The sequence below is a fragment of the Aptenodytes patagonicus genome, chromosome 2 (assembly GCF_965638725.1).
Source record: "Aptenodytes patagonicus chromosome 2, bAptPat1.pri.cur, whole genome shotgun sequence".
In the NCBI taxonomy this organism is placed as follows: domain Eukaryota; kingdom Metazoa; phylum Chordata; class Aves; order Sphenisciformes; family Spheniscidae; genus Aptenodytes; species Aptenodytes patagonicus.
The window spans coordinates 119,120,903-119,143,035 of NC_134950.1; the positions used below are offsets into that span (position 1 = coordinate 119,120,903).

Consider the following 22,133-nt stretch of genomic DNA (forward strand, 5'->3'; position numbering starts at 1 on the left):
CTGTGAGCCTCACAGCTGCATTGCTGCTTCTGCTTTGAGAGGAGCAGAGCAGCATAGAAATGAGGACCACTGGGGAAAAATCTTAGTCCCTGTGCATTATTGTGCTGCCAGCTCACATGCCCTGGTGCATTTTTACCTGGGGTCTAAGGACTGTGTCACGTCCCTGCTCTAGCCGCTGGTCAGTGCCTGCTCCTGGGTCACACACAGCTGTAAAGCTCCATGGCCCCATCATTTGGTTCAGGTTTGTGTCTGCCCCTGGTTTTTATCCTTGTCTCAATCCACAGGCTTGCACTGGCAAAAGTTATGGTTTCACATGTCTGTTTATTCAGTTCTCTAATGTTTTCTATTTTCTGTATGCTGACACGTGTTATATTCTCTCTCAGCCTCAATACCTTGGAGAAATTCCCATAATGAACTTGCGTTCCTCATTCTACACCCACACCCCACCTAGTTATGATCAGCTCCCTAGGGCAAGCTGACACAGCATTCATGATTTCTACGCCTCAGTTGTCATTCATAATTCAACATAATGCTTTATTCATTTAGAAAGCAATAATTACATTTGTAGAACTTCTGTTTCAAAGTAAATTAAATAATTGAAAGAAAGAACTGTAATCACAATGCGACAGGTGGTAGAGTCACTTTGTTTTTAAAAAAGACTGGAAATTACTAAATTCCTTTTAAGGCACAAACAAGGGTGGATAGAGGGCATGTCCTTTAATAACGCCCTTACAGATTTCACTTAGTTTTTGTTTAAATTTGTCTGTCTTCTTTCCCATCTGACACAAACGAACGTCTGTTTAGGGCCACCTATACCACCTGAGGTTACAGTTCAGCCATGTGAATGAGCATACACTTAAGTGCCAGGGAAATGCTGTACCAAGCATAAACAGATTTTAGCACAACTTCAAATTAAACATGTAAGTGTTTGCTCTGAGGCCTGGAGACCAAGTCTCATCATGTCTCTGTGCCTGGTGATTTTTATTCTGAGGTGAGTGCAGGACAGAGTGTCAGATAATATGGGTCTGATTTTTAGACATGACAATCAGCTTTAGCCTCCAGTGTATTCAGGTGTGATTCTTTTTTTTTGGGGGGGAGAGAGCAGGGAGGATTTCTTGGGAAAAAAGAGAGCCCCAAGCACAGGCTTAAGTGCCTGTTTATGAGAGGTGAGAGGGTATGAAACGTTCTTTCAACACCATGCATGAGCTCCTGATCTCATGGGTCCCAATACTGTTGAAATAACCATTTCTGTAAGAAAGAAATTGGTAAGTGTTATTGTTGAGCTAGGTATGGATTTAGCAAAGGCAGGGCTAAGGGAGCTATCATTTCCCTTGTCCTCCTTCTCCAGCTCTTCTGCCATGGTCCTGAAGAAGTGACTGTTATGACAGGAGAGAGTGAATGACAAGGATTAACACGAAGGTGAAAAATGTCCCTGTCTGGATACAACAAGCTGAGCACACCTGCCTGTGTTTGGGTTTTGGAGAGAGGAGCCCAACTCTGTGATGCTCCCCTCCTCAGTCTACACTGGGCAGGGGTGGAGGTGCCAGTCCATTGCCTTGTTGCAGTAGCAGTGGCTTAATTTTGGCTGGGCTTGTACTGTGGAGCTTGTACTTTTAAATCTAGGCTCTGAGGACTCCAACCCATCGCTATCACTTGTATGAAGGGTAAATGCCCACCAACACCAAGAGGCAGGATGCATCTACTCCAGCATGACGGTTAAATATGTCTGTTCCACTTTTACATAGATATGCAAAATCAAAAGAATATAATTTCCTCTTCCAACCTGATAAAAGAAGATTATTAATTTAATTTGTATTTTTCTTTTTTTCTCAAGAGTCATCTAAAAGATACCTAAAACCTGAGTTTGCAAAAATAACATGTTTTCTGGTCTCATTTTGGAAGCTGGGAGTAAGATTTTTTTTTTTACAGTTTGAAATACAAGTTTTGTGAACTCTGATATGAACTCCTGTGAATGAATATCTGTTGCTCCTCCACAAAGAAAATGGAAGAAAGATGTGGGATACTTACAGAGTTTCTGTTGGGAGAGTCAGACCCACTTCCAGAACTGCTCTTTTTGGTTTTCTGAGCTAAGGAAGTCCCAAAGCGGAGAGTTTCATACACAGGGTCAACCTTATTTCCACAGGCTGCAACAGAAGGAGCAAAACATGCATCAATCCCTTGAAGATATTTCTGGTCATGTTCCTGCTCCACTTGGAGAAACACCTGCCTCTACCAACATGTTGGGGTGTATGCTTAGACACAAATTGAGACACTATCCTGAGAAAAAGTGTTCGATGAACTTAGTGGAACTGGCTTTTGCTAGCGATTTTCTGTTTCCTCTCTGCTCCCATAAAGATCATCCTCCTCTCATACAGGCTCTTCGGGTCCCTGCCCTTGCCTTGTCTCTCTTCACTTGCCATCATCCTTCTTAATCACCACCGATGCTGCCTACACTGAGGTAAGGAGGACAAAGTACCAGGAGGTTTTAATCCACGTTTGCTGCCTGTTCCTACCACTGACCTCTTGGATTGCTCTCAACAGCAGATGCTTGAAGGGAAAAACCCTGCATCGTGCCTGAGCATCCTTGTGGTATGGGTGGGCCATCACCTTTATCCATCCACCCTCACAGTGCTACTACTGGGCTAATTTGGATAAACAGGATGGCCTGGATCTTCCTTGAAAGGTACTGATATCCCCACTGTGGGGCCATGTGGGGTCTGGAGGCAGGTGTGAGTGGGTACCTGCTGTTGGGAATGTGCTCCAGGTTGCTCAGCTCAGTCTAAGGGTAGCCAGAAAGGCCACTACCCCCATTGGCGTATGTTTGTTCAATTCTCGCTCCCACTCTCCCTCATAGCTGGCCCCAAAGTCATCTCCCATGGCAGAGAAATGGATGTCTTCAATTGGCATGAGCAAATCCAGTTCAAATCCTCTTCTACATACTGCATTATTAGACCTCAGCCTCCCTTGCAGTACAAGACGGTAGACACATAGAATACAGTACATTTGTAACACTGTATAGAAGGAGGGAAATTTTGGCCAAAGTACTGAGAAAATACATGGGATTTTGAATTTTGATGATAGCAAAGCACACCTCATTTTTTTAGCCAGAGCTTGTTCAAAATGTTTCTGTTACTTCTGACAAAAATGATGGAAGTTTTTTACAAAGAGAAACTTAGATGAAATCCATGTAATTAACTTTTTTTTTTTAACTGCTGAAAACAAGTAAATGTCCTCAGACAAGTAATTTTAAACTGACTGCCTAGTTTTGGCTTTCATTTTTTGTACTGTCAGGCTTGCCTGGCTAGAGTACTGTTGGGGAGAAATATTTTCCAGAATCAACTCAACTTCTCCATTTCAAAATGTTTCTTTTCAGGAATTTGGTATTACAGTGAGCAAAATCTGGTCTTTTAAATACTCGGACAATGTGTGGACGTGGTCAATAAGGAAGAATATGAGAAAAGTAAGAAGTGTGGGTGAAAAAAGACAGGAACCTAGCAAAGTCCCTCAAAAGCCAGACTGGTGGTTTGAATGCCTCCTGCTGTTTTGATCTCTCTGTCGTTTATCTGATTTTTCCCAGCTCAGACCTTCATCTCAATATTCCAGTGTTTCCTCCCTTTGAAGTTCCTACCTTGAGCTCAGGTAGTTATTATTATAAACAGGGTGATTACTAAGAGGTTATATGTATGGGGTTTTGAGTGAAACGCACAATAAACACACCCTCTCCTCTTCCAGCTTTGTATCTTTGAAGTGGTCCTTTCCTGAGACGGCAGAAGGACATCCAGTCACCGAAAGGAGCTGGAAGGCTGCTGAGGTTAAATACCACGGCTGGAAGTCTGCCGCTGCTGTTGCAGAGCACTGCCAAAGGGAGACTGAATGGAAAAGCAATCAAAACCTACCAATAGGCATCACTTCTTTGATGCAGCCAAACTGTTCATGAATGAGTAGTGGTGAGCTGTAGTACCGTCGAAATCCCTTTGGCTGGAGGGAGAGAAAGCAAAAACAAATGAAGTGGATTGCTGCCATGACTGACGTAGTAGAAATAACCTCAGCTCTTCGGCTAGTGGCGTAACAGTGTGGCAAGGCTGGAAATTTGTCTCCTGTTGTTGAGTCACTGTGGGGTTTATAGATCAGGAATTTATTTGATTTTTCTCCTGGAAAAAACCATTTGCTGTATTTATGCAGAAGGAGGAGGGACTCATTTTCAGCCCCACCCCCCCCCCTTTTTCTTTTGTCTTACTCAAAAGCAGCACTAATTAATTGCAGCAGAAGTGCTGAATCATTGGAGGTTCTAGGAAGTTTCCCTCTCCCTTTCTCCTTATGTAATGTGATTTTGCATTGTTTTGCACTTGCTAAACATGCAACTATTCTTCCCTACCCTAACTCCAAATCCTCATGTACCCATGTGTGCACTTGTGAAACTCAAGGAATTTAGAGCCTTTCTATAGGTTTTTATAAGGTTTGCTGCTGACTGACTGCAGCTTCCACTGCTTTTTTGTCTTGTAAGGTCAAAAAACTCCCAAGTCGTCACCAGATGACTACCCAAAATGAAGGTGCTAACATCTAAGTCTTTGGAAATGCCTTTCAAGGTATTAGAGATTGACAAATGGTCTCTCAGCTTTCTAATCTTTGCAGGCTATGAGATCTTCCAATCACAGTGAGAAGTTGGAAAGCCTCATGGGGATGTGCATATTTTCCATATCCTATGTTCAGTATACACCAAAAAATGATAGACAACTAGTTCTTTTGCTAATGAGCTGCAGTATACATTCAGAAGGAATGAGGGGGTTGACAAATTTGGTTTCTTACAGGAATAAATTCCAGATTCTCCAGCCTCAGTTTACCCCCAAACAAACTAGATTCAGACACAACATGAGCTCATAAAACTCCCGTGACTTTGCTGGACAACTTCCTGCTGTAAATTTGGTGTCTACTTTTCTGCTTTTTAAAACTAGTGACCACAGAGCTGAGGCTGGAACCAAGAAATGCGTGAAACAATCATGTGATTTAATATTTGGCTTGTCCAAGGCTTGCAGTGAGGTCATTCAGCTCGTCACAGACCAACTTCCTATACCAGAATGCCTCACACTAGGGCTAGGATTATGGTTTAAATGCACAAAGATTTGCCTCAGGTGTATAAACAACAATAGCATTCACTGAATACTCTTGGAGAGAAAAGATCTTTCCAGTGAAAGGTGGGTTTTCTAGCCCTTTTCAATGCTTGCATTTTTTCATCATTTAACACAGTGAAACTGTTTGGGTTTAGCTTGTATTTGTCTCAGGTGCCTTCAGGTTGCAACAAACCTGAGAACATCTGAAACATGAATATATATGTTCAGTTTTCATATTCCAAATGGTCATTTTTTCAATTTCTTTTTCTAGGAGTAACCAAAAGAACCATATTCCCATAAAAGTCATCAAGTTGGGTTAGAATCATCTCAAACACGGTGTCCTGCCTTTGCCAATAATGAGAATTTGCTACTCAGAAGGTGACTGGGGTACTAAGGTGCTGTGTCCATACAGGGGCAGGTCTCCTCCCAGCCTCTCCTACTGAGAGATTGCTTCGAACTCTGTAGTGTCTCACTGTGAAGTATCCTTTGGTTTTCTTTTTAAGATGAATTATGGTTTTTCTTCAAGCCCTAACAGCGGAAAAAACAATAAAACATAATTTGAAGGATTTTTCATTTGTTACAATCCATTGAAATATTTTGACTAATTTATAGCATTCCTTGAGAGATTTACACGACAACAAGAACAGTTTAAATCAAGGGAATTAATTCTGTAATTCAGATAAATTTGGATTATATAACTGTATTTTCACATCCACAATGCAGACTAGATTTGTGTTTCATTTTTGTTCAGGTTTTTGAGTAGTATCAATTGCCCAAATTGATAATAGGACAGCACCTGACTTTACTTTTCCCACCTCAGTAAAATGACCTGGTGTCAGTTCTATTAATGCACCATCTCGATGCCAGCCAGGGGGTCAGGCACACAAAGCAAGTGGCTCCAGCACAAGCTGGTGCCTCCCACCGCACTTGCTGCCCTGAGCTGCTCACTTACCAGCTTGCCCATGCAACGCTGTTGTCCAATACTGTCTACACACTTGTGGTGGATGCTCATCTTACAAGCCTTACAGCGCAGTCCGTGCTTAGCGTTTGTCCCTGTGAAATGCATGGAAATGGTTTAATTAGATGAAATCAATAGTTTCCATGCATTTAACAAATGTCCTGAAAGAACTGATGGGGAGGTCAGTTGCAGTAGAGTAAATATTGACAGCATTCTTTACCTTGCCTACTTTTTTTTAATGTACATTTATACATGCGTTTTCTTTACAACCTCTCCATTTTAGGCTTTTCTCCCCCAGGCTCTTTCCTAGGCTATTGCTGCCTTTAGATATACATTGGATTATGCTCTGTTGTATGATAGTTTTATCAGTGATGTCTCTGCCTCATGAACATCAAGCAAAATCCCTTTGCTATTTTGAAAGGGCTTGGCACAAGAGCCATGCATGGCTGAGGGAGCCACTGAAGGAGCACTCAGGCTCTGGAGCTGCCCTGGGGAGCCAGGCCATCAGTGGAGGGCCAGGTTTTGTGGGTAAGAGGTAGCTCTAGGGGTGTGTGAGAGGGCTAAGCCAGCTCCCTTACCGCTGCCCACCCATACATCTAGGGACTGCTGCTCTCATCTCCCTGGGCCAGTGCTCAGAGGGTGCAGGAAGGGCTCCTTGCACATCCCTGAGCAGGGCAGTGAGGGTGCCATGGGTCTGACCTTGCTCTCCTTCACTGGCAGTGGAAAAGTTCAGTGCCACAGGTAGGGGAGCTCCGGGAGAAATTTTGCCTTACAGAAGCAGACTTCTCCTGCTTGGGCAACAGTAGTTCTGCATTATCTTCAATGTGGACCTACTCTTAAATGACAGAGCCTAGTCTGTTCACTTCAGGCAGGAACAGTCATTCTTATTCATACACCTGTAAGACTTCCTAAACTACGCAGAAGCAGTTATGCTGCAGCAACTCTTTTATCCCCAAGGGACTGTATAAATGGAATGAGTAAACAACATGTCAGTTCATTATCATCTACTGTGAGAGTGAGTAAGAAACAAGGTAGTAAAAAAACCCCAAAAAACTCTTGACATTTTAACCGGCCCTCATTAGTCAGACATGATAGGAATATTAGTCAGAAGGATCCTGCATCTGAAACTACTCATGTAGCTCTTGGTTATCTGAGTAGTTCATGCCATGTACATGCTGCTGACTTCATTCAGTGAAATGCTACGTCTGACAGAAGCTCTTCAGGGAAGGGCTCATCAAGTTGGTGACAAAACCCGAGCCTTGACAGGACCGCTTTCAGGGGAAGAAGTCCCTGAAGTGGCCACTTTCAAGCCGGACAGAGGCAGGCTGGAGGAGCTGGGGACGGTTGCAGTGAGCCAGGCTCAGATGTTTCACTTGTGCCCTTCTTGTAGGCCAGGGAACCAACATCCTCCCCACCTTCCTACTGAGACTGCTGGAGAGATGAGGAATGAATGGGGCTGTGTGGGGTGCACCCCAGGGACTCCCGTGGAGCGGGGGCAGTGCCTGCTCCCTGCTTGTTTCCTGCCCGGCCCTTCTCTGCTGAGCCGATGCACGGTGCCTCACTGCTTGGGTATGTGCAGGCATCTAACCTCATTCCTGGCATCTTTTTTCCTGCTAAACACAGGTTTTACTAGAAGAACACATCCCTGGTTTCTTTTTTTTTTTTTCTCTGCGTGGTTGCACTTGGATTGCTGTGCTGTGAGGATTTTTTTAGTTAAAGTTTCTTTTCAATAACACATACTCAAACCAATATTGACTTCTGTGTCTTTGTGCTTTTATTACTGATGATGAAATGCTGAATCACCCTTCCTGATGGTCAACAACTGACACAGTGAGAAAACAGGACTTCCTCCACTTTTTTTTATTATATTTATAGGGTGGAATGAAAAAAAAGGAAAATGACATCATACTTTGCCTATAAAACATGTATTTAGCATCAGTGTTTACACTGGGTCTAATTCTCCTCTCACGCTGGTCTGTACTGGCATAACTCTTACCTGCTTTACCAGTTACTCTTGAGATTCAGCTGAAAAGGCAGTCAGTCTCACAGTCCTTTCTGCTGGCTGTGTTATGCTCTTCCAGCCATTTTAGTGTTAACGTTACAAGGTGGATATTGCTCCTTACGTGTTATAATCATGTGACCACAGAAGATACACATTTGTCAATATAACTGCGCATCCAAATGATGTGCAAAATGAATGCAAAGTATCTGTGCTACTTTCAAAAATCAAAACACAACTTCTTCAGAACAGAAATCTGTGGTCATGTGAAAATGAGTAAGACAATAAATTACAAAAGAATAGCACTATATTTCTATTGCTGAATGCCATTTGTTACCTGTGGGTAGGTAAGTAGTGGCTTCAAAGAGAGGAAAAGTATTTCAGTCACACACTTGAGTCTACAAGAAGTCTTTGTAAATCAAAATGAAATTCCCTATAAATACCAAAAACTTCAATCTTTAATTCATTGCCATTTCTAACTACTTGGTTTACTGTGGGACTAGGCAGCTTGGAAATAATTTGCCTGTATCTCCCTGCCTCCCACTGAGGAATAACTAAAGGGCTTAAAGAAGAAGCATTTATTCTGTATTTACACTTAACTACCATATCTCAAGCTCTGAAAATGGCATTTCTACAAGACACATTTTCTTTTGTCCCCAGGATAATTCTGTCGTCTTCTGTTTCTGATCTCCATCACACTAAATCAAACCTCCTCAGAGAATCGTGGCTAAGCTATTTCAAAACTGTGTGCCAGAGATTAGACAACTGCATATTGGCAATGTATCTGACCCAAAAGTTCCTGAGATTCAGAACTGAGGCACGGCCACAGCTCATGTTACGGAGGAGAACAGATCCACATTTGGTACAGGTGTAAACGAGACCAGGGTTTGACCCGTTGCATCAGTTTTTGGCCTCCCATGTAAGCAAGCTTGTTGACTTTGCAGTTGCCTGAATGGGGCTGGTTTTGGAAGGCATCCTGGTAGTTTGAAACAGAGAAAAAGCAGGCAGAACATGGATCTTGCAAACAAGTTATGTAAAGTTGAGTGAGTATGGTGAGAGTCCTACACTCATGTTGGTATAAGAGAGGTATTTCATTATGCCTGAAGTAGTGGCACAGGATATAGCAATGTTTTGAAACATTATTTGCCAATAAATTCCCCCCGAGATCACGTGACAGCTAGGAATTTGGTCTGAACATACATTAAATAGTAGAAAATAAATGGTATTAATGAATAACAGTAAAAAATGATGATAACAACAACAACACTAATAATAATAATGATAAAAATATAATAATACCACCACCACAATGGGGCAGACTATTTGAGGGCAATTTGTATCATTTAACTTATCTGCCATAGGGTACCAGGGCTTGTTTGAAGTTGAAAGCCTCTCTGTGGTGTGCTTTTTCCTACTGGGTTAATCTTTCTGTAGATTGAAGCATGGGGAAGGGGAAGAGTAAAGAGAGAGTTCACATTTGAGATGGCCACAGCAGTGTCTGGAAAGGGCAGTGTTCCTGCAGAAGTAGTGAAGTCTGGGATACTCAAACACTCTCCTCAGGGACTTCTGCTGAACATACTCTGATGACCTGCAAGCCTGACCACCACTCTATTGTTTGCTTCCTGCTCCCCTAAATAGCTGACAGCCTGATTGCAGCCTACCATTTATTCCCATTAGCAGATATTCCCCTATGCCAACCTTAAAGCACAGCTGGAAACTACTGGTATAAAGTACTCACTGAAATGTCTTAGCCCACCTGGAATCATTTCAATTTGTGGTGGATCAGAAATAGAGAAACTAAAGGCTTAGCAATTAAGCTAAACTTGGAGTACCCTAACTTCTTTTTTCTCTGGTTTTCATTCAAAGGGGGAGTAGAATAACAGCTTTGATGGACTCTGTTATTACTTTCAAAAAGTAATCATCCCTCCCACCCCCTTTCTCCAAAGACCCTTACTAAGGTTACTTAATCAAATTGTTAAATGCTGAGCATGCCAGAACAAAGGTTCTGCTCAGTCACTTTTTGATTGCAATCTAGGCATGTTTTTTATTTTTATTTTTAATAAGGCACACTACTTCATTCATTGAACAGGGTGGACAGTGTTCCATGAATGGGTAGCTCTATTCAGTACTTCTTTTTTACTTTCATCGGCCAGTGTGTGTCCTTAAGCATCATCTCTTGAGTACCATATTAGCCTAATTCCAAATACAAGGTGATTAATAGCCTCATGGGCTTTCCTGTGGGCTCACTGTCTTTGTCTCTTTATGCCTTGCAATATGAGCACGTTTGCCAAAATTTGAATAGGACGGCTCCCATTTGAGGGACTAATGGGTAAAACTGTCAGAGGTGTCATTAATACAGCACTATTTGGCCCAGATGCTGGCATTTAAGTTGTAAAAATTGCAAGCTGCTAAAACTGGGGGTTTAGAATGGAAAGTACTGGCCATGTTTAGCTGACTCGTAGTGCCCGTAAACATAACTGTCAATGTGGTCATGAAATTCATACAGGAAAAAAACACACATATGTTTGCACATATGTCCTCTATGTCCTATGTATTAATGTATCTATTATCTCAGTCTGTAAAGGCTGGTATTCCTTTTGCAAATGAAAAAGCCAAAACTGACCAAAGAAACAGTGTTTCATTGGAAGCAAATGAGGAAATTTCACATCAGGATACCTGAGTAGCTCTTAAATAAACTTACAAATGATGTTCTGCCACAGTCATTTTCTTCAGATACCAGCGAATGCATCCAGACACCCGGCACTGGAAGGACGCATTGTTTTGAGAAGCAGGTCATGTTTAATAACACCTTACTAGAAATACTCTATGACTGGGTCAGCTCCCAGTTGAATATCTAAACCAGTGGCTAGGTTTTCCAGAACAGCCATGGAAAACTGAATCTTAAACTGTTCTGATAATCTGACCTTAAATACTACCGGAAGGACACACTGCATCACTTTTGTAAATTTAAGCCTTTTTTGGAGGAAGCCTAAATGGAAACAGAACACCTCAATATAGGTGAACGGAAAGATTTGGAGGCAGAGAGAGACAGACAAGACAGGGCAGAATTTGATTCCAAGTCTTTATGTCCATCTCTCCTATAAAAGTAATTTAGTAACTACTATGCATTTCAGGAAAGTGACATTTTTCCTAAGGGATGCAAATGAGAATTATGTTTGTCATGCACATGCGAAGGTAACCTTTATCATCCTCTTGGCCAGCACAGCTATGGCTGCAGCACTGTTGGCTGATGCTTTTTGCCTGTGGTTTCAAGATTCCACATAAGATTAATAGCTAGAGGGAGAATGAGCCCTACAGCCTGAAGAAATCTGAAAGAAAACTGCAAATGTTGGTAACAACATGACGTTACACTGACTGTATAAAGATAACTATATTAGGCACTTATGCTAAAGTGAAAAAAAAAAAAAGGAGAGGATAAAAAGATTCAGGTCTGTAAGAGAGAGAAAGAAGGGAAAGAGACACAGGGAGACTGTCACCTCCACCTAATCCAGCTGTGACCCAACCACTATTTTTTATCATTCCAGCTGAGAGGAATGTGCCAGTCAGAAATTGTTTTGATTTAAAACTTTCATAAATAAATAAATTTAAAATTACATATTTTCCATAGAACTTTAACTTCTGCTGTGGGAGGCTGATAAAAATAATGAGTGCCTTGCCCCGTTCTCCCCAAGCACATTTGCAATTGTCACCAGAAAGCTGTCTCCATGCCAGAATTTATGGGAAATGGAGAATTTTAAGCAAGCTGGGCCAGTATTGCAGCAGCGAAGGGTTTAGGTTGTCACCTTAGAAGGAGAAAGAAAAGTCCCTGAAATGGCACTGGTGCCCCTGCAGTCATCTCTAAGCCTTTGCGCAACCTCCTCTCCTGCCCCCTTCTTCATTTTTAATTAATTGTTTTTGCGTAAAATCTCTGATGCTGAAAGGGAGACTATTTTTAAAAATTCCTCTAGGGCTACTTCCTGTCCCTGCGGCTGGCTGCTGCTGGACAAGCGCTTGCCCTCCTCCTTCCCCTGCTCTGCCTCAGTCGAGAGCTGTGGGTAGATCAGAGAACGGCATTTTCTACGCAGGACATCCACACCGTTAAAGTTAAAAATCTTGAGCCTAATTCCCCCAAATCATTAGGTTTGTAAGGATGAGCTGGGCATCCCTTTGCTTGCCCTTCCTTAGTCTTCAGCCTCCTTGGCTGCCTCCCGCCACCTGGGGAATCGCCCCCTTTCTCTGCCCTAATACCTGGCACCCTCCTGCTTCTTTTTCTTAACTGATGCTGAGACCCCATAGCCTGTCCCAGCTGACATCGTGGAGAGGACAGAGGTGCAGATGCTCAGCTGGTCATCAGGCGAGCTACAGATCAAAGCCTGAACCCAGATTTCCCCAGTCACCCTAGATGGGCTGATCGCTGGAAGTCATTGCTGTCTGATGCCTGACTGATAATTCAAGTTGATGGATGCACAGTTGCCAGGTGCGTTGACTGATACACAAATATTCACCACACATAAAATTACCAGTACTATTAGCAAACCTCCCATTGCGCTTTCCACTGCTAAATACAGGACTGAATGGACTGTTCAAAAAAGTAATAAAAAGAGGACATAATAATTTTGTGGTCTGTTGTGTATTGTTCCTAACTGACCCACAGATAAATGTATTATGGCAGCTCTTGGCATTGTCATTTTCATGATTCAAAAGGATCAATTTTCCTTTTTTAAGGAGATGAAATTGCACTTTACGGATACCCTTCTCTTTTGACCTGACTAGATAGTCTACATGTATTTGAACACTGTGGCAAAGGCACTCTATGCATGAATAACAGAGGTGTAGGATGAAAAAGTTCAAAACGCACAGAGAAAAGCAGGCAAAAATCTTATTTAGGCAATTTTTCATTAATAACAGCAGCATGGGGTTGACTTCAAAGGTTTTACTCATTAGTAAGGGGTTTTTTTTTGTGTTAGGGTTTTTTTTTTTTACAGTTAAATTTGCCAGTTCAAAATGTGGAGAGTTGTTGGTAGGTTAAATCCGTAGCTCCTTGGGATGGGGGTACACTGTACAGGGACGTCCAACAACATGTGGGTGCTAAAGGAGGGACCCCTCCATTTGGGACCAAGCTGCCAGGTCTGGACCTGAGATCTTGACTGGTTGGAGTCTCCCATTCCCCTGAGTCCACCTTGTGTCAGTCTAAACCAGAGGGGAGAAGCTGGGACTTGTATATTTATGGTCTGTAGAATAGGACTTGATATCCAACCATGGTACTTGTCCTGCCAAATTAATAAATTTTAGATTATATGTCACTGAACGGTGCGGGTCTGTTTGAGCTTCTACCCCACCCAGTTTCCCCATAACAATATCCAATGTTTAAATAACAAGAAAAAATGCCTTGCATGTAGGCAGGCTACAAAACAGTGCATAAAATTAGAACCGACTTCCTAGTGACATAGTTTTCTTTAGAAACGACATGCTGAGAAAAAACTGAGGCAGTAATAGGCAGGTTTTTCTTCAAGGCTGTTACAGAGAAGAAAAATATCCCTGCTAAAATAAAGGCCTTTCTAACTTCATGGTTTTAAATCATACATATCAGCAAGAGTAAATGCCTTTATTCCTCTTGCAAATCAACTCTGTAACACCTTAACAAAGAACTTTCAATGCTGCCAGACCTTTTTTTCTGCGGTTCAGGAACAATGAGACTTACTTAAAATGTACATAGGCCTTTCCTGTCTTTTGGTGCAAAAGAGATTCTCATTCTTGATGTCTGGTGATCAGAAGAGGATGAAACTCACTGCCCTATGCTGAAAAATTTAGCCACAAGAGGTTTTTTTGCAATGCACTTTTCACATATTCAGCAGCTTTGCTATAAATGTCTGTCCCTGAAAGGAAATATCCACCTCCGTACTTCTTAAAATATCATGTCAGGTTTTTGATCATCTAAATGTTAATTAAGATGCTGGAATACCATGATAAATAAACTAACAGCTAACTATTATTGAAAGAAAAAGTCCCTGTCCTCTAAAACCCAAACACGATATATCATATCTAATGTTCTTTGCTCTAAACAAACTGACACTGATATCTCAATACCTACTTTTCTAGACAATTTTCTAGACAATTTTCTAGACTGCTGAGCCTATGCTTGTAGATTTTTGCACTGGGTTGCTTTGCTGAGAAGGAAAATATCTCAAAGAAGATAGGCATAGACTTGCCTATGGGAGGTGATGCTGAACTGCTCCAGAGATGATGATGGTACCAGAGCTGAACAGGACAAAAGAACATGGAGAAATCAAACCTGGTGTGGTGTCCCAAAGGAGGACAAGCAGAGATCAATGGCTAAACTTGGTCTCAGTAATATTAGTAAACATAGCGTGTTCAGTAACTCTTCTTGAGATGAAGATGATGAAAGTCAGATTTCAAACAGGATCTCCAGGTTATTTGTACCTGTGTTCTTATATGTGTTGAAATGAAAAGCCATCCAATTACATCCTTTTTTTGGTGTTTTGATACCCCTTGAAAACACAGTTGAATTTTGTAGGGCCACTTATATGTGCCGAAACCTTGATCTTTCAAGGGCCTTGTACCATTATAGAGGAGTTGGAAAACAGAAAAACAATATCTGAACAGAAGCTATGTTGTGAAATGAAGAGCAGGGCTCTAGGCTTGCTGAAAATGTGGGAAAAGAGTTACAGAACAAAAGAACAGTCTGCCCTCATCAAAGGGATTTAATATCCTCTCTGGTCTGCTAATGGATTTTTAACATTGCCTGTTGCTTACAGAGCTCCCTCATCAATGGACTTGAAATGAGAGGCTGCTATGTGGCAGAAGTTTAGGACAATCAATTAGGACTATAAAAGGTTTAGTTAAAAAAAACCCCCGATATGTAAATAGCCAGTTTCTGTCTGGCCTTCTGCTGTTTCAAAATTACTGAGGTTTTTGACTCTTTCCTCCTGTAGCAAAAACGCTCCCTCATCAGCGCAACCTCTCGGCGTTGTTCCTGGTCTTTGTTAGCACAGACTGACTGGCAGTGCCTGCAGCCATGGGCCTCGCACGTGAAATGCTGACGTGTGACTTACCATGGCCACAATTCCTTTCCCTCCCTCTTCTGCCCATTTCACAGTAGCTAGTGATGAAGCTGGAAAGTGGAGCAACAGAAGATAACTACATGTGTCTCCACCTAAAATCTAGTGCATGGTCAGGATCTGGCCACACACAGGCTTCTGCTCCAAAGCCATTTCTTCCCTTGGATCACAGGTAGCTGCGGTAGCTTCATCAGAAGCTACAGGTGTAAGTGACAGCACGATTTGCTCAGACTAGAGATGATTCAGGGCACCACTGTAAGTAACTGGGCAGTTATACCAGTTTGGTGGGATCAGTTTTCAGGGAAGTTATTTCTACAGTTAGTCACAATGTGTTGCTTCTTCACAGAATTTTACAACCACATTTTATAACAAAGTGTTTCAGTTTCTTTTCCACAGCAGTTTTGAAAACAAAAAATGAAATGGTAAATGTGGAAAAACATTCAAATGAAACCTTTCAACCCAAGTGCAAGGTTTTTTAAATTTCTTTTTTCTGGAAATAGTTACTGGTTTCAATGAAATCACACAAGTTGAGCAGAAAAACACTTTTGTTTACTACTGTCATCTGCTCAAAGAGGCAATCTCAGCCTTCACTGTTACAACCTGAGAGAATTTAGTACTTGATGCATAGCAGTGCTGGCCTAAAGCACACCTACAAGTACACTTCCACGTGGCATCAATTGTTGTTTAAATGAGTAAGAAAAACTACTGTCAAATGATTGTACAGAAGTTTCTGCAGCTCAGTAATGCAAAAAGAGTATTACCTGCCTGGGGGTCGGCCTGGGGAGCGAAAAAATATGGACATTAAGCTGAAATTTTACTTTATTTCTAAATATGTTAATCATAAGACCAAAAATACCAAAAATCTGTTTCTGAGATTTTGTCTATCAACAGGAATAATTCAATGCATCACTCATAAACTGTACATGGTTAGAAAGTATTTGCATTATCTGAATTCACCCTGGATTCAAGTAGGAACAAGCCAAGCCAACTCAGGCCATAGCTTTTCTCATCGACACGTGTGGTTTGCACCAGCATGACTAGGTGGTTTGTTGTCCAAAAGCCTTAATTAACGTTGACCACAATTGTGTTACCACTATTAGAGATAAGGAAACCCATAAGGGTAGCAATAGGCTTGGTAGCTACAACTGTCTGGCCTGTACAATGATATAACCTATAACAAAAGTCTAGCAAAATCCATCAGATAACCTTGCTTTTAGCAAAATGATTTCCAGTGCAACAGGAGCTGTTGGTGGGAAGCCACTGAAGTCATGATTTGGAGGGGAGGGGAGGGGAAAAAGAAAAAGCAGATCAGTGTGTCAGAAGGCACTGGCACGTAGCTGGATCTCACTAACAGAGAGATGGGTCAATACACATATTCAGATTTAGGATCTGTCATAGGCAAAAAATAGCTGAAATTGTGAACATGAACAGGCAGCAGATAACTGTGTGTATGTGCATGGGTGAATGTCTGAAATTGAACTCCTGAAGTCTCAGACAGGAGCCTGCTACTTGCAAGCTGCAACCAGTATGGGCTACTTGCAAATTTTGATAACACTTTGACTAAACAAAAGTGATGCATCCCAAACCCTCCAATTAATAAAGACAGGAGACTGACCCACTAGTTATGAGGCTGATCATGTGCTGTTCTTATGCACATACACGATTTAGACTGGAGGAACTGTGAGCTTGGTTTCCAGAAAGAAGATCTGGTGCCAAGAGGTGGGTTCCTGTAAGGAAGAAGTGGTCTTGGAAAGAAGAAGGGGGCCCAGAAAGAAGGTGGTGAAGATCCTGGCCTGGGCAGAGGTGTGGGAAATAGGGGAAGACCCTGGAGATGAGGAAGCCATGGACGTCAATGCCAGGGGATGCCCAGGGACCTTGGCCAGTGGCGCCTGAGACAGGTAACTGCAAGCAGCATCACAGCAGGAACCGACACGACTTTCTGCCCACCCTTCCCAGCCCAGCAGTGACCTCCCTGCAGGGAGGGAGGGAGGGAGGGAGGGAGGAAGCGTGAGAAAGAATAAGTAGAGTAGAAGTTGTAATGTCACTGATTCTTCAGTAAAACCTGGTATCCAGATCCTCTCCACATTGGTATTTATGCTGTCTCACCCTTGACAAGAGTTCAGCATTATTTTTGATTCTTTGGTTAAGAAACAGCCTAAATTTCCAGATGGGACATTTTGAAAGTGCATCCGTGAGAGAGGCACCCAAACCCCGTCAACATCTTAAGTGTTGAATTTTCTGTTGCTCTTCAGAAACATCTCTGTTTCAGCTAACAAAGAGTTTGTTGCTCTTGGAGAACACCACTAAGCAGTTAGGTCTGTCAGAGTGTGTCATCAGCTTGTTACGGAAAACAACTGCTCATCAGAGGCTATTGCTCATCTGCTGCTCTCCAGGAGAAACCATCCTGTGTCCTCCCTTCTGGTGACATTTGAGACCCATCATACTCAGTGGCTGTTTATCCCATTGTGCTGCTTTTGGCTGGGATAGAGTTCATTTTCTTCATAGTAGCTAGGATGGGGCTGTGTTTTGGATTTGTGCTGAAAACAGTGTTGATAACACAGGGATGTTTTAATTATTGCTGAGCAGTGCTTACACAGAGTCAAGGCCTTTTCTGCTCCTCACACTGCTCCGCCAGCAAGTAGGCTGGAGGTGCACAAGAAGTTGGGAGGAGACACGGCTGGGACAGCTGACCCCAACTGACCAAAGGGATATCCCATACCATGTGACGTCATGCTCAGCAATAAATCTAGGGGGAAGGTTGGCAGGGGGGCTGCTGCTCGAGGACTGGCTAGGCTTCAGTCGGTTGGTGGTGAGCAATAGTTTTCATTTGCATAATTTGTCTTTCTTGGGTTTTATTTCTCTCTCTTTGTTATTTTCTTTTTCATTATTATTATTATTATTATTATTATTATTATTATTATTATTATTACTATTTTATTTCAATTAGTAAATTGTTTTCATCTCTGCCCACGAGTTTTCTCACTTTTACCCTTCCGATTCTCTCCCCCATCCTGCCGGGGGGGAGTGAGTGAGCGGCTGTGTGGAGCTTAGTTGCCGGCTGGGGTTAAACCACGACACCCGTCCAGAGTTTGTTAACGGAAAATGGACTTCCATGCTCAGCTGTGTTGAGGGACTAGATCTAGCAAAACAGACCAAGCACCTTGGTGTAACCTCTCCATATTTGCTAGCTGTAACAAACACTGCAAGACAGATAACATCTCACCTTGCAGCTGTAAACAGATGTTCAGATGAACCCCTGATGATGCCAATATGCTGTGCCTGGGTTTACAGAGGAAGGCGAAGTGGTGGAACAAAATGAGCCTGCACATAGCAGCCTCTCATTTCAAGCCCATTGACGATGGAGCTCTGTAAGCAGCCAGCAATGTTAAAAATTGATCCCTATGCTTTACAAAAAAAGACCTGGGGCAGCACAAAGTCTGTCTGGAGAGTTTCAAATGCCACAGATCTTGGGATATGAAAGATTGCTACACTTCTGAGAGGTGCAGCTAGAAAAACAGGCAATATTAGCACTGCAAATACAAGTTCCCTCATCAATACACCCGATCTTCATTTGGAGGGATCTTCCTGTGCATTAAATCTATAGCCTTTCTTTTGTGATTGCCAAGGAAGCCAATCAGGAACATACTGACTATGACGTTGTAGTTCACACTGGCTCAGGGATTATACCAGCTGTATGCCATTTCCTCTCTTGGCTGGGAAAGTGGAATTGTTGTAGGGAGCGGGGGAAGACATAGCCACCTTTTCTTTTTTTTTTTTTCCCCTTTCTTTCTTGCTTCCAACCCTTCTATTAAGCAGGAAATAATCTAGTGGTCAAAACAAAATATTTCAAGATTTTCAAGATCACTGCCTGCATGTTATAAAGGAAACTACAATGTAATCACAATTTTCAGCTGCAGAGTGTGTCTTCAGAATTAGAAGTCAGGGAGGGGATCCATGTGTGTGCAGCATCCTTCAGCATGCAAGATGAACTTATGTCAATGAGGAAAAAAGTTATGGATTGTGTTTACTTGGAAAATTAAAATTCAGGCAGTTTAGAGAAGATAATTGCTGAAGTTGCATTTACTTGCATTCATATTACCAAAGAAGAAAGAGCATGCAATGCTCCATGTGAGCCACAAGGATCATTGCTCTCTGAGACATCCTTCTATATTAAGGACAGCAACAAACAACTGTGGGTAGGCATTTTACTCTACATGACGGCAATGCTCTATTTCTTGCAAAAGCATTTCTGCTAATTGCCTCATTTTATGGCTTCTGCAACTCATAGTAAGGTGAAGCGCCTAATAATTTCCCTTCTAGATGATACTTTTGTCAGCGATGTGGCAATGTACTTATCCACATAACAGTGCTACTCTGGTAGACAAAGACTCTAAGTAGAAAAATAATGTTTTTACTAGAAGGTCAGCTTCAAAGAAGATGCATTTAATTTGCTTATTTGAAAACACCCCATGTCCCATATGAGCTCAGGAAAAGTACATAGCAGGACATAAAAAAAGAAATCTTGTATTCTGCTTCATCCCTAGGTCTTTAACAAACCTTAAGCTTACCACTATGTTCTTCACTAGGGCTGATCTCAGGAGGAATGGCCGCTACTGAGTAGGGTGTTCGGTGTTTTTCAATGTAGTTTTTGGTCAAAAATCATCTTGGCTAACATCATGTTAAAATACTGATTGTAGATGTGATGGAAATTTTTATTGTTTTCCATCTAATTAGGCAGCAAATGTTGGTCAACATCTTTAAAGTCTCTTTTCACTGAGGATTAACTGCAGTTTCATATTAATAGCAATTTCCCCAAAATTACAGTGAGCTTGAAAATTATCTAGTAACAAATGTGAAACATGCTTAATGCTGTTCAAGGACAAATTAGAATTTAAAATATATTTCCACCCTCTTTTCTCAGCTAAGCAGTTCCTGATTATCCAGTTTACTGATAACATTCTTGCCTCATCTCAGAGGAGGAAGCCCTCCCAGAGGATAAACAGACTAAATATTTGCTTTTCCATGTTTCCTTTAAAGTATGTTTAACTCTTTATTACCAAAGAATAATATTAATTTAATGCAGGGGTAATGTGTGGCCCTCTGTAGCTACTTTACAAATGTGGAGCTGTATGAATTAGATACTTTTTGTCATGCTTATTAAAAATAGGAGACGTACTGATGGAGCACACCTATACTGCGTATACCATATGTGTTTCTACCTCTTTCCATCTGCTTACCCCCACTTTATGTATTTATGTACGTATAGATGTATGTATGTATTTATGTATGTATAGATGACATTATCTATACCTGACTAGTCTATAACTAACAGTTAACTGCATACTGTACAGTTTGATTAATGTAGTACTTAACGTCATATTGCCAGAAGGCTTTTGTTTAGCTCTTCTTGCAGGGCTCCTCTCAAAAGTGGGAAGGTCTATGCTTATGGAGAGTTATTAACTCAGGAAAGAAATCATAGGAGAAGCCAGGTTCAATTTCAAGCTAATAGATATGTGAAAATTATTATTTTGCATCAATTTTTTGCAGATCTGTGTTAAAAAACACAGTGTTTTTGTTTGCCCTAAACCCTAGCACAGTAGGTCAGAGAGGACTGAAGTAATTCTCACTCACACCAGTTCTCAAAAGTGCTAGAAGATTTAGGTGCCCAGAGCCATTCAGCATCAATTGGAGCGAGAACCTAAGTCTCCTAAATCCAGGAGTCAATTTACTGGAGGGAAGGAGGAGGGAGAGACAGGGACTTTAGGCCGTTTAATAACATATGGGACGGCACCTGATACCAGTCACTGACAAGGTTACACAACTGCCCCGTTTCCTCACAATCAAAATCAAAGGAGGCTGAATTGAACTACTTTTGAAAACCTTTTTCCATAGGGAAACTCTTTGCCCTCTTGCATTAATAATAAACAACATTCACACACACACACACACACTCTCTATTTCATACTGTAATAGTCTGTCATCTGGAAAATAGACCTGGGAAGACTCAGCTGTGACTGCACAAGCCCATTGGGGAGGTGGACACAAAGCCGCCTCCACAAGCTGCTCCAGGGGCATCTCCTCCCCACTGGCAGCTCTTTACCCTTCTCTACAGGGGACAACTCCCATGCTGATGCAGTCGCAACACAAATCTCTTCCCCCAAGGTCATCTGGGCTGGGAGATGCTAGAGAGACTGGGAAGAGTGGAGGGCAGGGTGAACACTGAATGAATGACATTATTTTTTCCTTTATCCTGCAAGAAAAGCCTCAGTAAATACAAATGCCTTTTTTTTTTTTTTTTTTTTTTTTTTTTTAAGAGCTCTGGAGGAGTCCTCCAAACTACCATAACCTTGGAAACACAGCTTCAGTTACAGTCGTGGTTCCCAGGAGTACTTCTACTTTGTCTAGATGCCAAGCAGTGGTGATCAACCTGTGACTGTTTATTGCATCCCTGTCTACATGGATAATGCTGAATAAAGGCAGTCTTGGATCAAAACCAGAACGCCTACTTAATGGAGTGAGGCAGAAAGCTTGAAAAAAGTCAAGAATATTCTTTATGATGGAGATGGATCAGGCTGGAGGCAGAAAGCACTCTGTCATAGTTCCTGTGAAATTTTGCTATACTTAATAAACATCCACGTAAATTAGTTATATAAACACTTCCTCAAACTATGGAGTTTTTCCATTACTTATTAATCGCAGTTACTGATAGCCTAAGAGAAGAGGTTCAGATGTAGTGACTAACAAAAATGGGGGACCATAGCTCCAATCCAGATCTCTTTCTTTCCATCATTCCTGCATTTGAAAAGCTGGGCCAATTTATCAACGTTGAGCCTAGCTTTATGGAAGATGTTGCTTTGGCGATAAAAGTGGTTGAAAGTTCTAGTAGCCACAGCAGCACAGTGAAATAAAGAAATACAGGCCACTTTTAAAAGATGTGGCCAAAAAGAATTATTCATGGCACTTTGTTGGTTGTTTGAAACTCCAGAATG

General features: G+C 41.8%; 1 protein-coding gene across 1 annotated transcript in view; it reads right to left on the reverse strand.

Moving 5' to 3' along the window:
* Positions 1–22,133, reverse strand: part of STAC (SH3 and cysteine rich domain) — a 76,054-nt gene that overhangs the window by 24,979 nt on the left and 28,942 nt on the right. The window contains exons 3-5 of the mRNA XM_076330887.1: positions 6,061–6,161; positions 3,897–3,978; positions 2,029–2,144 (exon numbers count right to left, since the gene is read on the reverse strand). Coding sequence (XP_076187002.1) covers positions 2,029–2,144; positions 3,897–3,978; positions 6,061–6,161 — 299 coding nt within the window. The remainder of the gene's footprint in view (positions 1–2,028; positions 2,145–3,896; positions 3,979–6,060; positions 6,162–22,133) is intronic.